The following is a 15674-nucleotide window of genomic DNA, read 5'->3' on the forward strand; positions in this document are numbered from 1 at the left end:
TGTAATTGGTGGGACACTTCTGACCAGATCAAGATAAGATAAGGAATCGTGACGTGAATGTTTGTTGTTATCAGATGTAGATAAGTGATGTTAGTTGTAAATAAGTGACGTCATTTGTGAGTTATAAATAAGTGATGTCATTTATTAGTTGTAAATAAGTGACTTTATTGTTTTGAATGGAAAGGAAGATATGTTAGTGGAATTATTAGTTTGGGATTAAGTAGTTTGGGAGATGGTTAAATGTGTGTATTCTTATGAAAAAAAAAAATAACTATTCAGTATTAGAATTACACTTACCAAAACATACGATCAGTGATTATTGAAATTACAATTATCAATTGTTATATTTAAGTTTAAAAAAAAAAAAAATTAACGTACATTTCTTTCCAGAATGGGAACATCTTGGTACTATCTAGGTTTTCTGAATATTCCAAATTGTTGATTTTTAACATATATTCACAGCATAGCACAGAACACAAACACAATTCTGAAAGTGCAGTTGACTTTTTCATTATAGGTTACTGGGGCTAACATATATTTACAGCACCTGTATTTTGCTGACTAATATATCCACCAGCGAACGGTTATTGTTGTGTCTACTGGAGTGATTGGAATTCTCCTGGTCTTACTTGAGGGTTTGATAATACTTTCCACACAACAATCCGAACGTCATCTTTTTCATGACTCGTATTCTCCCTTTGATGTTTTGCGTGGTATTATCAGTGCGGGGAGGTACGACTGTTTTTCTAGTGTAAAATTCTTATAACACATATCCTAAAATTATTCATTCCTGATTAAGGATTTTATAAACTTGTTGTTTTCAAGTAGATGGCTTGTTTGTTTGATTACATTTTGTGTAGCTAGGAAACTGGAATTTATTTCAAATGAATATTAGCTCTGTAATGTATATACTTTGTTAATTTCTATGTTATCTTTTATTTGACTGCAATATTATTAACAAATTGTATTTACTGAATCTAACATACAGAAATTAAACAAAGTGAAAAAGACAGTATTTTTTTTTTCTTATTCTTCTGATTTCATATTTGCGCTGATGTTCATAATGTATGATTTCCCACTGGTGCTTACGTATAATTCAATAATTCACGTGATTTTTCTCCATGTGACATTTCAAAATAAGTTGAACTATGGTTATTACATAGTTCAATTATGTAAAACTCATATTCCTATTGACTGTTGTCCTCTCAGCCCGACATTTATTTCACAGTAGGAATATTTATATATATATTTTAACACAATTATTATATTAGATATTCTTTCCAATACAAATATTTATGATCACAACAAACAAGAAATTCATCACCCTTTCAAAGTTTTGAAATTCACGCATATACTGTTTTCATCATTTGGTATCATTTAAATGAAGAACGGGTATTAAGTTCATTAATGTTTTTTGATTTTTCTTTTCCATTGGCGAGTATTTTTTGATATATGCATGTTGATTCACTAGTTATCTGCATGCTACGATACCTTTTTATTTATACAACAAACTTTTTAAGAGTTTAGTAACTTGATGGGTTAAAATATCTAATGTCCCTTTGTAAATAACCAAATTCTAACAGTCGTACTTTAAGTTTTTTGTTTTTTCTAGTCTTTTAGAGGTGTCTGCATACTGTATATAATAAATAAATTGTCACTTTTCAGGTGAAATATTATCCACTAAAATTCTGCCTATTAATTTAATACCCATTTCCTTTCACTTCCAAGAGTTGACACAGTTTCATTGAGTGGATTTAAAAAAAAAAGTCTGGTTAGTTTGTGGCATGAAATTTTATGAGAAAAAAAAAATTTTATGGTCTTACTTAAATTTGTATAACACATCAACGACACCCAATTTGTTCATTTAAATTTACACATTTTATTTGAATGAAATATTATTTACAAATTGTATTTACTGAATCTAACATAAGAAAATAAATAAAGTGAAAAATACAATATATATATATATATTTTTTTTTTTGTTCCTTAATCTTATTGTTAAATTTGCGCTGCTCTTCAAAGGTTCTTCCTATGATTGTGGAATTGCCATCATGTGGTTTTTGACAATGTGACTCTCATCTGAAAGTTAATTTTCATTTGGTGATCGTTGGGAATTTATTACTGTAGTTAAATTAAGGGTTGCATATTTATTTTTTTGAAACCAATACATATGAGTGAGAGAAATAGTCACATGGTCTAACATCAAAAACACTTTTTGAGGATAAAATACTTAACTTAATAAGGACAAATAATATAGAATACCCTTCAAGCCACAGAGATAAGATTTGCCCTATGATGTCTCAAAGTAAGATAACCTTACATCAGCATCATATCTAACAGCATGTAGAAACATGTCTGTGAATCATCTACACGAAAGTTTCATTTTGGAAGGAACAGTCATTTGTATTGGAAAGAATATCTAATATAATAATTGTGTTAAAATATATATATAAATATCCCTACTGTGAACTAAATACAGGCTGAGAGGACAACAGTCAATACGAACTAACAAATGTGAGTTTTACATAATTGAACTATGTAAAAACCATAGTTCAACTTGTTTTTGAAATGTCACATGGAGTAAAATCACGTGAATTATACATAAGCACCAGTGGGAAATCATACACTATGAACATCAGCGCAAATGTGAAATCAGAAGAATAAGAAAAAAAAAATACTGCCTTTTTCACTTTATTTAATTTCTGTATGTTAGATTCAGTAAATACAAATTGTTAATAATATTGCGGTCAAATAAAAGGTAACATAGAAATTAACAAAGTATATATATTACAGAGCTAATATTCATTTGAAATAAATTCCAGTTTCCTAGCTACACAAAATGTAATCAAACAAACAAGCCATCTACTTGAAAACAATAAGTTTATAAAATCCTTAATCAGGAATGAATAATTTTAGGATATGTGTCATAAGAATTTTACACTAGAAAAACAGTCGTACTTCCCCGAACTGATAATACCATGCAAAACATCAAAGGGAGAATACGAGTCATGAAAAAGATGACGTTCGGATTGTTGTGTGGGAAGTATTATGAAACCCTCAAGTAAGACCAGGAGAATTCCAATCCCCCCCCCAGTCAGAAAAGTTCATAAGTAGACACAACAATAACCTTCGCTGGATATATTAGTCAGTAAAATACAGGTGCTGTGAATATATGTTAGCCCCATAATGAAAAAGTCAACTGCACTTTCAGAATTGTGTTTGTGTTCTGTGCTGTGAACATATGTTAAAAATCAACAATTTGGAATATTCAGAAAACCTAGATAGTACCAAGATGTTCCCATTCTGGAAAGAAATGTAAGTTAATTTTTTTTTTAGACTTAAACATGATAATTGTAATTTCAATAATCACTGATCATATGTTTTGGTAAGCGTAATTCTAATACTGAATAGTTTTTTTTTTCATAAGAATAATCATAGTATACATATTAGAGTATCAACATGGATACATTAGCGATTTTTCATGTCTAATGCGTGTGTGTGTTTGAGGGACACCATCATATAATTAAATTATCCAGAAAAGCCTAATCACTGCTGCCATCAAGACTCTACTCTAAGAATTCCCAACCTTTAACAGGAAAGAAATACCCCAAAATGTATTGGAAAATTAGTACAGCCATCTATAGACAACCAAACATAAAACATCATGACAATGGTGGATGTGTGTCACCCTGGGAAAATTCCAAGATATCTTATCTCAAAAACATCGCCCACAATTCCATAGGCAAACCAAAACATTATGTGATATCACAGAGACACATATGTTCCCATGAAATTTCCAAACACATAACGTCACGATTCTTATCTCTAAATGTTAACCACAATGCAATAAGCGAACCAAACGCACACCACGTGATGTCCCTGACAGATGAGGATCCCAGCGAAATTCCATACTATAATAACACACATCCATGTCACAATTCCTTATCTCATCTTGATCTTGATCTGGTTAAAAGTGTCCCACCAATTACGACACGATTCCTTATCCACTAACATATCTTCCTTTCCATTCAAAACAATAAAGTCAGTTATTTACAACTAATAAATGACGTCACTTATTTACAACTAACAAATGACGTCACTTATCTACATCTGATAACAACAAACATTCACGTCACAATTCCTTATCTTATCTTGATCTTGATCTGGTCAGAAGTGTCCCACCAATCACAACACGATTCCTTATCCACTAATATATCTTCCTTTCCATTCAAAACAATAACGTCACTTATTGACAACCAACAAATGACATCACTTATTTACAAATAACAAATGACATCACTTATCTACATCTGATAACAATACACACACCCATGACACGATTCCTTATCTTATCTTGATCTTGATCTGGTTAAAAGTGTCCCACCAATCACTATTACTATTACTACGGGCAACTCCAGGGAGTCATTAGACTCATCGAGGGATGCCCCAAATCATATTCATCACAACTATTTGACATTCATACAGTATCTATCATACCTCGCCTTAAACTCATTCACTGTCACACATCCACCACAGACTCAGGTAGCGCATCACGACACAATTCCTTATCCACTAATATATCTTCCTTTCCATTCAAAACAATAACGTCACTTATTGACAACTAACAAATGACGTCACTTATTTACAAATAACAAATGACGTCACTTATCTACATCTGATAACAACACACACCCACGACACGATTCCTTATCTTATCTTAATCTTGATCTGGTCAGAAGTGCCACACCAATCACAACACGAATCCTTATCTCTACCATCACCCATAATTCCATACACGAACCAAATCACAAGAACTGACGTTACTGACACATATGCCCCCAGGGAAATTCTAAACATTACAAACTCATGACATCATCAAATGAACAACCAATCATGTCACGATTTCTTATCTTATCTTGATTTAGTCACTAGTGCATCCGATACTACTCGTGTCAGGTGCTAAATTGTTTTTATATCGCTACAGGGTATGTGATATAACCTAGTTTTGAACCGTTCATTTCGTATTCTTGCATTCTCATATTAATTGTTAAAATTGTATTTTTTAAATTAATAAAGTTATGCCATTTGTTACAAAATGCCCAAAAGAAAGTGTAATTTCAATAAAAAATGGAAGCATCTTTTTCCTTTCATTTTCATAACAAAAAGCAGTGATTGTGATGATAGCTCAAGAGTGAAATGTAGCGTGTACCATGCAGAATTTAACATTGGCCACGGAGGTAAGGCAGATATAACTGACCATGTCAATACAAAAAAGCACAAGTCTGCTGTGTCTGCAAAAAGTTCAAGTCAATCATTGACATTTTTTGGGTATCAAAAGTTAGGTAGCCAAGAAATGGAGTTGGTTGCATGAACAAGTTTTCATGCAGTTAAACACAATCACAGTTTCCAATCTACGGATTGTATGTCCTCTATTTTAAAAAAAATTCTTGAATAAGAAATTTTCATGTGCACAAACAAAGTGCAAGGCTATTATTACCAATGTGTTATCACTACATGTAAAAAGTGAAATATTGGAAGATCTGAGGAATGTAAAATATTGTTGCATATCCATAGATGCATCTAATCATATTGATCTTAAGATTGCACCTAGCAATGTGAGGTATTTCTCTGTTGATAAAGGGATTTCAACAGAAATATTAGAATTTTCTTGCCTTCCTGGAGAAACTTCTGATCTAATTTGTGATCACATTTTAAATGCTGCCCAAAAAATATAACATTACTGATAAAATAATAGGCATTTCAGCAGATAATACCAACACAAATTTTGGTGGATTAAAAAGGAAAGGTAAAATTAATGTTTTTACTAAAGCAAAACAAATTAAACAGAAAATTAATAGGTGTAGGTTGTGCAGCTCACATTATACATAATGCTGTACAAACTGCTACTGATATCTTACCAATAGATATTCAAACAATTTTGGGTCAAGTTTTCCAGCATTTTCACCATTTCACTGTCAGAGTCGAAAGTCTGAAATCTTTTTGTGATTTTGTCGAAACTGAATACAAGACTATTTTAGGTCATAGAAAAACACAATGGCTTTCACTGCAGCCATGTTTAAATTGTTTTATTGAAATGTACAATGGGCTTAAATCCTATTTCTTGTCTCAAGATAAATGTCCAACTATTTTGAATACGTTTTTCAGTGTCTTTCAGTTATCTTCTATTTTTAAAAAATCAGATGAAAATGTTTTCTGAGGCAATCCAGCGAATCGAAAGAGAATATGCTACGGGTTGTGAGGTAAAGAAAAGAGATAGACATTCTTATTATAAAAATTTTATTGCGTGAAAATGTGAAGTATTTACCCAGTGAAGTGAAAATCGAAATGAAAAATCTTTGTGAAGAAGGTTTAATGACTGAATCTTCATTTAGAGACGACATCTCCCATTTCTACTTCACTGCAATTCAATATATTCAAGAATGGACTCAAAATCAGTTTAGTGTATTTACTAAAATGGAATGGGCTTGCTTGAACACATTTCTTGAGAAAATTTAATGGAATGTGTCAAAGAAATTAAGACCATCTTACCAAATTTCAACTTAAATGAAGAGAACTTATTTGATAAGTACAGCCATGTTAAAATGTATGCAACTGAGTATAAAATTAATGAATGGAATAATGCCAGTTGTAAACTTGAGGATAGGTGGAAAGAAATCTTTGGTCATTTTAAAAAGGAACAAATTACTTACAGTGAAATAGCTTCAATTATAAGTTTTTGTTTGACCTTACCAGGATCAAATGAAATTCATCAATGAAAAAATTCGTTCTATTGAACAAATTTTTTCATTGATGAATTTGTTATGGGCAAATGAAAGGAATCACTTGCAACTGGACACAGTTAAATCTATCATGCTTGTTAAAACCCATTACAGAAACATGTCATGTTCAGAGTTTTTCGATATAGTATCTAAGAATCAACAACTCTTGCACAAAATCCATTTTTCAACCAAATATAATAATTATTCTATAATAATGGGACAGGCAATGACCAGCTGTAATGTACCAGAAGAGGCAGAATAAGGAAGAGAGGAGGTATATATTAAAAATTAATTATAAATGTTTTATTTTTTTAAACTTTTAAATTAATTAAATTAATTTATTTTTCATATAATTTCAGATATTATGCATTTACACTATGCATAAAGCTTGTGTTATTTATATTTTATTGTATTTACATTGTAGTTCCCATTTTATTGACATATTAACATTTTAGATCTTTATTCTATGTCTTTATATTTCATATACTTATTAATGTTTGATTTAAGTGTTACGTGTTTTAGTATTGTCATCTGCGTTTAAGTGTTGTTATTAGAATTCTATTTATTTGACATATGTATAAACATTTATGTTATCTACATTAATAAACCAAATTCAAATAAATATTTAATTTTTTTATTTTAAAATACATAATGTTAACGAATAAAATTTATTTCTCTTAACCCTTAATTCTACAAAATTTATTGTGTCCCGGTTTTTTGTTTTCAAAAAATGGGATCCCTACTCAAGTACTTTGTGAGAGAGACAAAATATCTATATCTACGTTTAACCAATTCAAATTTTATTTCCTTTAAAAGCATTTGGCTCATTGAAGAATTTGGTTTTTCTAAATTACTGAACAGGAACTTAAAAATTCCTTCACTTGTGAGAATATTAGCTTCTCTATTGCTTAATTCTTCAACTTCTAATCCTACAGGTTGTAAGCAATTCAACATATCTCTCAATATTTCATAATACTCTTCTTTCCATAAGTAATCGAGTTTCAGCTCTCGTAAAACATTCTTAATCGGATTTACGATCTTTAAAAATTCTCTCCAATGTCTTCCAGCATGTTTTGCAGTGCAAAATGACTTCTAGTTCCCTCTTTTCACTCTTGGTTATTTCTTGCTGCAAAAGATAATTTTTTACTGGAGAATATTTAAATATTTTCATAATTCTTCGTACGCTGCTAATTGCCGAAGATAGATCATCTAGAAATCATACTGATCAGCTCGGGCCACACCATCTAACTCAGAATCACTGTTATCATCTTTATCATATTCAGAATTTGTATTGAATTCACTATCGCTGCTACAAGTCACTGATGCTTCATCTTTCAACTTTTTAACATAAAATACTTTTGGTACAGCTAGATGTAGTCATGGAATAGTTGGTGATAATTTTCCGAATTTTTCCATAACAGTTGCACCGTCACTTGTAATTGCAACCACATCACTTTCAAGTTTTAACTGAAAGTTTTCTAATCTTTCCTGAAGCAAGATAACACTTTTTCTGCAGGACAGTTCCCACGTATTCTTATTAAACCAAGGTTCATAGAGGTCTCATTGCAGTATACATGAACATTCATGTATCTGTGATTCTTACAACTGGTCCACTCGTCTATTGAAATACTCAGTTTTTTATTATCACATTTGAATACTTCCAATTTCTGGATGTATTAGTGTCATAGCTGAAGATGGACTTCTTGGCAACTGCATTCCTTTGCTTGTGAAACTTTCCATAATAAACTCACTTTTTGTGATGGTGTTGACCGATATCCCATCCAAGGCTGCTAATTTGTGTACAGTTTCTTCTAAATCTAGTCCCTTGACATAATGTAAAATTGTCGTTTGTCTCTTAGAAGATGATGGCATTGGCTCATCATTATTCAATTCTGACTGTTTTTTTCTTTTTCATTCCATGAATGTATACTAGGTGTCTGTGTAGACCGCTGGTTGATGATGCTTTGCATTGCAAAGTTTTGGAGCATAGAGCATATCTGGCAACGAACTGATTTGTCATCTTTATCTTTTCTAAACTATTCCCAACATTCTTTATACTCTTTACTCATTGCCACGGCAATCTATAAAAAAAATATTAAAATATGATTTATGATTTAATAAAAAATAATTTAGTAAAAATTTTCCCAATTTCCCGACCAAATTTTCTTGGGATTCGGGAATGAGAAAACAAAAAAAATTTCCTGAGAACGGGCAGGAATTCCTTCCTGTCCGGAAACCTTACTGTACAATATATATAGTGAGCAAGTTTTTAAAAATATTTCAGAACTGAAGGGTGTAAAAGTCAGCGGTAGGAACTAAAACAAGTTCAGGTATGCAGATGACATAGCCTTATAGCTGAATCTGAAGATGATCTTCAAATCTTAGTCACAAAAATTTACAACAGAAGCTTAGACATGGAATGATGGCATAACTAAAGAAAACAAAGTGCGTGATTATATCAAAGGAACCAATAAATAAGAAACTAAACATAACTGTTAACAAAAAGAAAATTGAACAGGTTCAGTCTTTTATATATTTGTGACAAATGTTTACAGACAGAAGAAATTCCTTTAAAGAAAGAAAAAGAAGAATAGAGATAGCAAGAAAAGGCTTTATTGATACAAAAACTGTTCTAACATCCAGAGACATTAATATAGACACAAGAAAAATATTAATAAAATGTTATATCTGGTCAAGCCTTCTCTACAGCAGTGAAACTTGAACTCTAAATAAAGAAGCAGAGAAAAAATTATGTGGACATCAGAAGATGTGGAATCAGAGGAATCGAAATGTGGACATCAGAAGAATGTTGAAAATACCATGGACATAGAAAATGAAAAATGAAGATGTTTTAAAGAAAGCAAAAATGGAAAGAATATTAATGAAAATAATTAAAGAACGAAAACTTAAATATTTTGGACATCAAACTAGACAAGAAGGCATTCAGAAATTAATATTAGAAGAGAAACTGGATGGAAAAAGAGGGAGAGGTAGACCCAGGAGAACGTGATTTGAAGACATTAAGGACTGGACTGGCTTGAATTGCCATAAATGTTCCAGAACAGCATAAGAAAGAAAAAAGTTCCATGACATGGTTGCCAACCTCCTTCTAGATTATGACACTTGAAGAAGAAGATATGATTTTATCTTGACTGGTTGCAGATCTGCTGGTTTCCAATGTGATGCGGATACAGTGTAGAGAGAGTGCAAAGGAGAGTGTTAAAGATAATATCAGGACTGTGGAATGTAGATAATGAGGGCAGATCGAGAATTGGTGGACTGCAGACACTAGCAAACAGAAGAAAGTAGGGTGATATGTTAGACCTACAAACTTCTGAAAGGGCCATATAGTATACCCGTGGATGAAATTTTTAATTTGTGAACAGTGGGTAGGGCATGAGAAGGCATTCGTGTAAGTTGAGAATGAATGCATTCGAGAACAGGATGAGTGCTAGATTTTTCTATCATTGCGTAGTGGATGATGACCGAAATGGATTGGAGGTGATAAATGCAAGTATTGTCAATAAATTCAAAATTTGTTCATGTCAGTAGCAACCTATCCATTCAAGAAACAATCTATGAGAAAGTGCATTAGTAACCCAATAAATAATCTAAAGAAACACCTCCCTCCCCTCATTTTGGAATGCTTTCAGTGTATATAATGATATCTCTTCTTTTCCTTAGGGTGCAAATTTTGTGTTTCCGTTTTGGCCGTTACAAGATGGCAAAAATGAAGTAACTATCCAGACTGTACGTGCCCCTTCTGCAAATGTAAGCTGCTATTGATTTGAGTTTTGATTGTTAAAATTGAAATATGCAGTAGAATTATTTGTATTGAAGATATCTGGTATTTGATATTTTCAATAGAAAAAGCTGAAACTTTACCAAGTTCCAGTTTAATTTTGTCGTTGATTTAATTAAATTAGAGATGATCTTAAATTTCTAATTTAAGATCATCTCTAATTTAATGAAATGAATATATTTTTTATTTAAATGACAAAAATCACCATAATGGATGAAATTTCTTTGAGTTTTTTTTTTTTTTTTTTTTTTTTTTTGTAATATAGCCAGCTTTGGTACAGATAAGATCCAGAGCTTTGATTGTGTTTGGTATCAATGTCTGCTTAGCAAACTGCCTGCCTTCCACCCTCTAGTTCCACAACCAGTTTTTTTTCTCTCTCTCTCTGATTAGTCACTGTATGTCATAAATAGATGACAAAATTGACTTAAGCTATACGAAAAATAAATCATAAAAAGTCATTTATTCCTTCTGTTGAAACCATGCTTCAGGATGTTGTGAGTTAAATTTTTACATAATAAAACTTCAGTGTACTGTATATTTTTTAAAAATCATAATCATTTAAAATAATGTAGTATTATGTTGCGTTTAATATCGCACTGTCAGTGTTAATATTAGATGATGTGACAATAGAAAAACACCTCCTATCTTGCATTTATTTCTGATTCCATTGTTGGCCGTGAGTTGACCTTTACCTGAGGTTAAATCGCATTTAACCAATAAGACCAAACGATCATTGAGATAATTGGTTAAGAGTAAACCAATTAAGAAATAGAATCAAAATACCTAAATACAGTTGATTGTTAATAATACTTTTTTGATACAGTTATTCGGATTTGGCTTTTCGAATAATTTTAACATTCCAATGCCATATTTACTCGAATATAACTCGCACTCCTGATTTTACTTTCTGAAAAAAGAAATTAAAAAGTTTCACATATACCTCGCACATGAAAAATAGTTTAAACACATTCATGTTGGGGCAATAGTAAGTCGCTCCCCATAAACAACACTCCCTTCCCAACAGCCACTGTACTGCAGACACAAGAAAAACAAGTAATTTTATTGTATTACTGAATAAGGTACAGAAACACTTGCAGTCTGTGTAATATATTTTTCAACAAATAGTGCAATTAGAGACAACCGGGATAAAACAGCACTAACAAATGAATTGTATGTCCCCTCCCACAGAAACTATGCTGTATAGACTTAAGTAAAACCATATGTTGCACTGGCAAGCACAGTGTACTATTGTCCAATTTTTCAGTTAAGTGAAATAAGTGTTTGTTTGATTGCATTTGAAATTTTTGATGTCATTAAGACAGATGACAAAAGCAGAAGCGGCATGCAAACAACCAGCAATAAAATGAAACCACATGGTTGAAACTTTGTGTGAGTTCAGCCCGCCCGCTACGCGATGTGGAAAGGGGTACACAGAATATCGCAAATGAAAATCGAAAAAAGTACGTGATATTCAGAAACCAAGCGAGGCTTTGCATAAATATCTAAAAACTGAAACAGCTAATGTAGTACAAGAGAAAATAAGCAAAAGGACCGAAACCAAAAATTGTGATACCAGTAATGTCAATATTAGTAACAATGAGGGCAAAAACATAACTGATTTAACATCTTCCTCCTCAAAAAAATTAAATCAGAAAGACTGGAAATCGTAATGAAATGTCCGCTGGCGAGACCAAAAAGCGATTTCATTTTTCTGCTCAACTCTAATGGTCGGAAATTTTCATTAAATCATTACACTAGGGAACTAAGCAATGGAGAACATATTAATCGGTCATGGTTAGTATAGTCTAAAGAAAAAGATTCTGTATTTGTTTCTGTTGCAAGTTGTTTTCCAATAATAAAATTTCACTCACTGCTGACGGATATAACAATTGGGGCATTTATATCTGTATCTTAATGAACACGTGTGAGTCCCATAAGAAGTGGATTGAGTTGTCGTCTAGGCTTAAATTAGGACAGATGATTGACTCAATGCAACAAAACTTTGTTAAATGCAGAGGCTTGGCACTGGAGGAGCATAATAGAATACCTAATTGCCATTGTTCAATTTTTAGCTTAACAATGTTTGCCCTTTTGGGGAACATCCTGATAAATTTTTTGAAGCTTGTTGAATTAATTTCCAGATTCGATAATGCTATGTCTGAACATTTACATTAGAGTATCTCATGGATCGGCCAAACATTATCTTGGGAAAAACATCAAAATGAATTGATTTCTCTCCTCTCTGGGGCCATAAAAAGGAAAATAATTTCTATGTTACAGAATGCTAAATATTACAGCATAGTTGCAGACTGTACTCCTGATATAAGTCATATTGAACAATTAACACTAATAAGATTTGATCATATTTATCCACGTGATATCAGTATCCGTGAACACTTTATTTGTTTCATTCCTGTAGAAGCCACTACAGGCTCAGTTTTAACTGTGAATGTATTCTTAAAAAATTTTCAGATATGAATATTCCTACCAGAGTTATGACAATGGATCATGCATGAAAGGAAAACATTCAGAAGTTCAACAATGCATTAGGGATTTCAACTCGAGAGCTTTTTTTATACCTTGCTCTTCTCATTCTCTGAACTTAGTTGTCAATGATGCTTCTATGTAATCTAGTGAAAGGATTTCATTCTTTGAAACAGTTACGTAATTGTATATGTTTTTCTCGGCATCAACATTGCGTTGGGGAATCCTTAAAAAACATATTACAACTCTAACTTCCAAACCATAAGTGCCACCTGTTGAGAATCTAGAATTGAAGCTGTTCCTCCTCTAAGATATTATATCGATGAATTTTATGATGCTTTGATAGAAATTGCTAATCACAAGTCAGTGGACAAAATGGTGAGACACAAAGCTGAAACTCTTGCCTTTAAGCTTGGAGATTTTAAATTTTTATGTTGTTTGGTTATATGGCACTATGTTGAAAGTTTATTTTTCACTTGGTTAGAGTATAATAAATTTAGTTTAATCCTTTATCCAAGTGTGAGCAAACAAAGTTTGCACCTGAAAGTATCTTCAGGACTGGGGTAAGGTGGTACAACACTAGGGCAACTCGTTGCAAAGGTGGAGCAAGCTACCAACACTCCTATCTCAGTATCTCCTATAATGCAAAACACATCTCCTTGCAGATATGTCTCATGTTATGCATTAAGGGAAGGGCCACTACCCAGACTAGTTTCGACCTTTATTGAGGTCTCTTCAGTGGGAGCCAGGCCCAAGTTGAGATACCAGGCAGAAGCATTAGCAGGTCATCTCTACCTATAGGAGTTGCCAAATGGTGTGCCACCCTTTTTTTTAATAAATTACTCTGGATTTAGAGAAAGATGTTGAAAGTTTATTTTTCACTTGGTTAGAGTATAATAAATTTAGTTTAATCCTTTATCCAAGTGTGAGCAAACAAAGTTTGCGCCTGAAAGTATCTTCAGAAGAGACCTTAATAAAGGTCGAAACTAGTCTGGGTAGTGGCCCTTCCCTTAATGCATAACATGAGACATATCTGCAAGGAGATGTGTTTTGCATTATAGGAGATACTGAGATAGGAGTGTTGGTAGCTTGCTCCACCTTTACAACGAGTTGCCCTGGTGTTGTACCACCTTACCCCAGTCCTGAAGATACTTTCAGGCGCAAACTTTGTTTGCTCACACTTGGATAAAGGATTAAACTAAATTTATTATATTATATATGGCACTATGTTTTAAATGAAATTAATGTTGCTAGTAAATTATTGCAAAGCATAAAAATGGGATTGTCTACTACCATATCTACTTTAAGAAATGTTCATATTACAAACTGAATTTAAACTAAATTTAAAATTACGTTTTTCTTTCTTATTATTGATATAGCAACGAGTTCTATCCATGAAAAATTTGGGCAATTGGACTACACTGGCTTTGAGAATATCAGAAATGATGAATCATTTCAAAAGTTTCTTGTAGATACTACAACATTAACTGAAAAAGTTGAAACTGATCCTAATTTGAAGCCAACTTTTGTAAGTACTAGAGTGTGGAGGCAGAAAAACATGATTATGAAGCAAACGATGAGCCTATTTCTGATCCAAAAACTAAATTTAAAATTGAGTTTTTCTTTGTTATTATTGATATAGCAACGAGTTCTATCAATGAAATATTTGGGCAATTGGAATACCACAGTTTACATTTTTCATTTTTATATAATATCTTAGGCCTACCATCAACGCTGGTAGGCCTAAGCAGCTATACCGCGTGAAATGGGAGGCATTGGAAAATGAGGCCGTGAGGAAGAATTTTGCAGATGACATTTCCTCCAGGTTCAAAGAGATTCCCAAGCATACTGCAGATGTTAAGGAGGAATGGAAGCTGTTCAGAACAGCTGTCACTGCCTCTGCACTCTCATGGTGTGGCAGAAAGCGGCTCGGTGTGGCAACGGGCAGTGAGAAAAGGACACCTTGGTGGAACCAAGAAGTCCAAAAAACTGTCCGGGCAAAAAAGGACTCCTACCTAACATGGCTTAGAGTCGGGTCACCTGAGATGCATTTGCGGTATGCTGAGGCACGAAAAGCTGCTGCTAAGGCAGTAAAGACAGCAAAGCAGAAGGCTTGGGAATCCTTTGGAGAAAGATTAGATTCATCCTATGCAAATGCAAACAAAGTATTCTGGCAGACCATCTGCCGCCTTCGAGGGAGGAAATCGTGCACAGCAAGGATAATTAAAGCCTCTGATGGTGCACTTTTAACAACCGAGAAGGATATCCTCCACAGATGGCGGGAATACTTTGAGAGCCTTCTTAACCCGGGTAGCCCAGCAGTTGTGGACATCCAAGAGGTGCAGATCGGGGCAATGACTAGTCTCACAGCAGAAGAGGTCCATTTAGCAATAAAATCGCTAAAATCGGGCAAGGCTGCTGGCGATAATGAAATTCGGCCCGAAATGCTAAAAGCTTTAAATCGAGACGGTGTTCTCTGGCTGACTCGAGTGTGTCAGGCTGCTTGGATATCTGGGCGAGCACCAAAGCAATGGCAGACAGGCATTTAAGAAGGATTGCAGTAACTATCGTGGCATCTCTCTGCTCAGCCTGCCTGGGAAAGTGTATGC

The 15674-nt window shown here is 33.1% G+C and overlaps 1 protein-coding gene across 1 annotated transcript in view; it reads left to right on the plus strand.

Annotated features, from left to right (window-relative positions):
• LOC150095987 (uncharacterized) overlaps positions 1 to 15674 on the plus strand; it is a 340717-nt gene that overhangs the window by 293004 nt on the left and 32039 nt on the right. Inside the window, exon 10 of the mRNA XM_090409460.1 lies at positions 10464 to 10550. Within this exon, the coding sequence (XP_090265586.1) occupies positions 10464 to 10550 (87 nt within the window). The remainder of the gene's footprint in view (positions 1 to 10463; positions 10551 to 15674) is intronic.

Source organism: Typopeltis vanoorti, chromosome 19 (assembly GCF_054136105.1).
Source record: "Typopeltis vanoorti isolate ZY-2024b chromosome 19, IOZ_Tvanoo_1.0, whole genome shotgun sequence".
NCBI classification, from domain to species: Eukaryota; Metazoa; Arthropoda; class Arachnida; order Uropygi; family Thelyphonidae; genus Typopeltis; species Typopeltis vanoorti.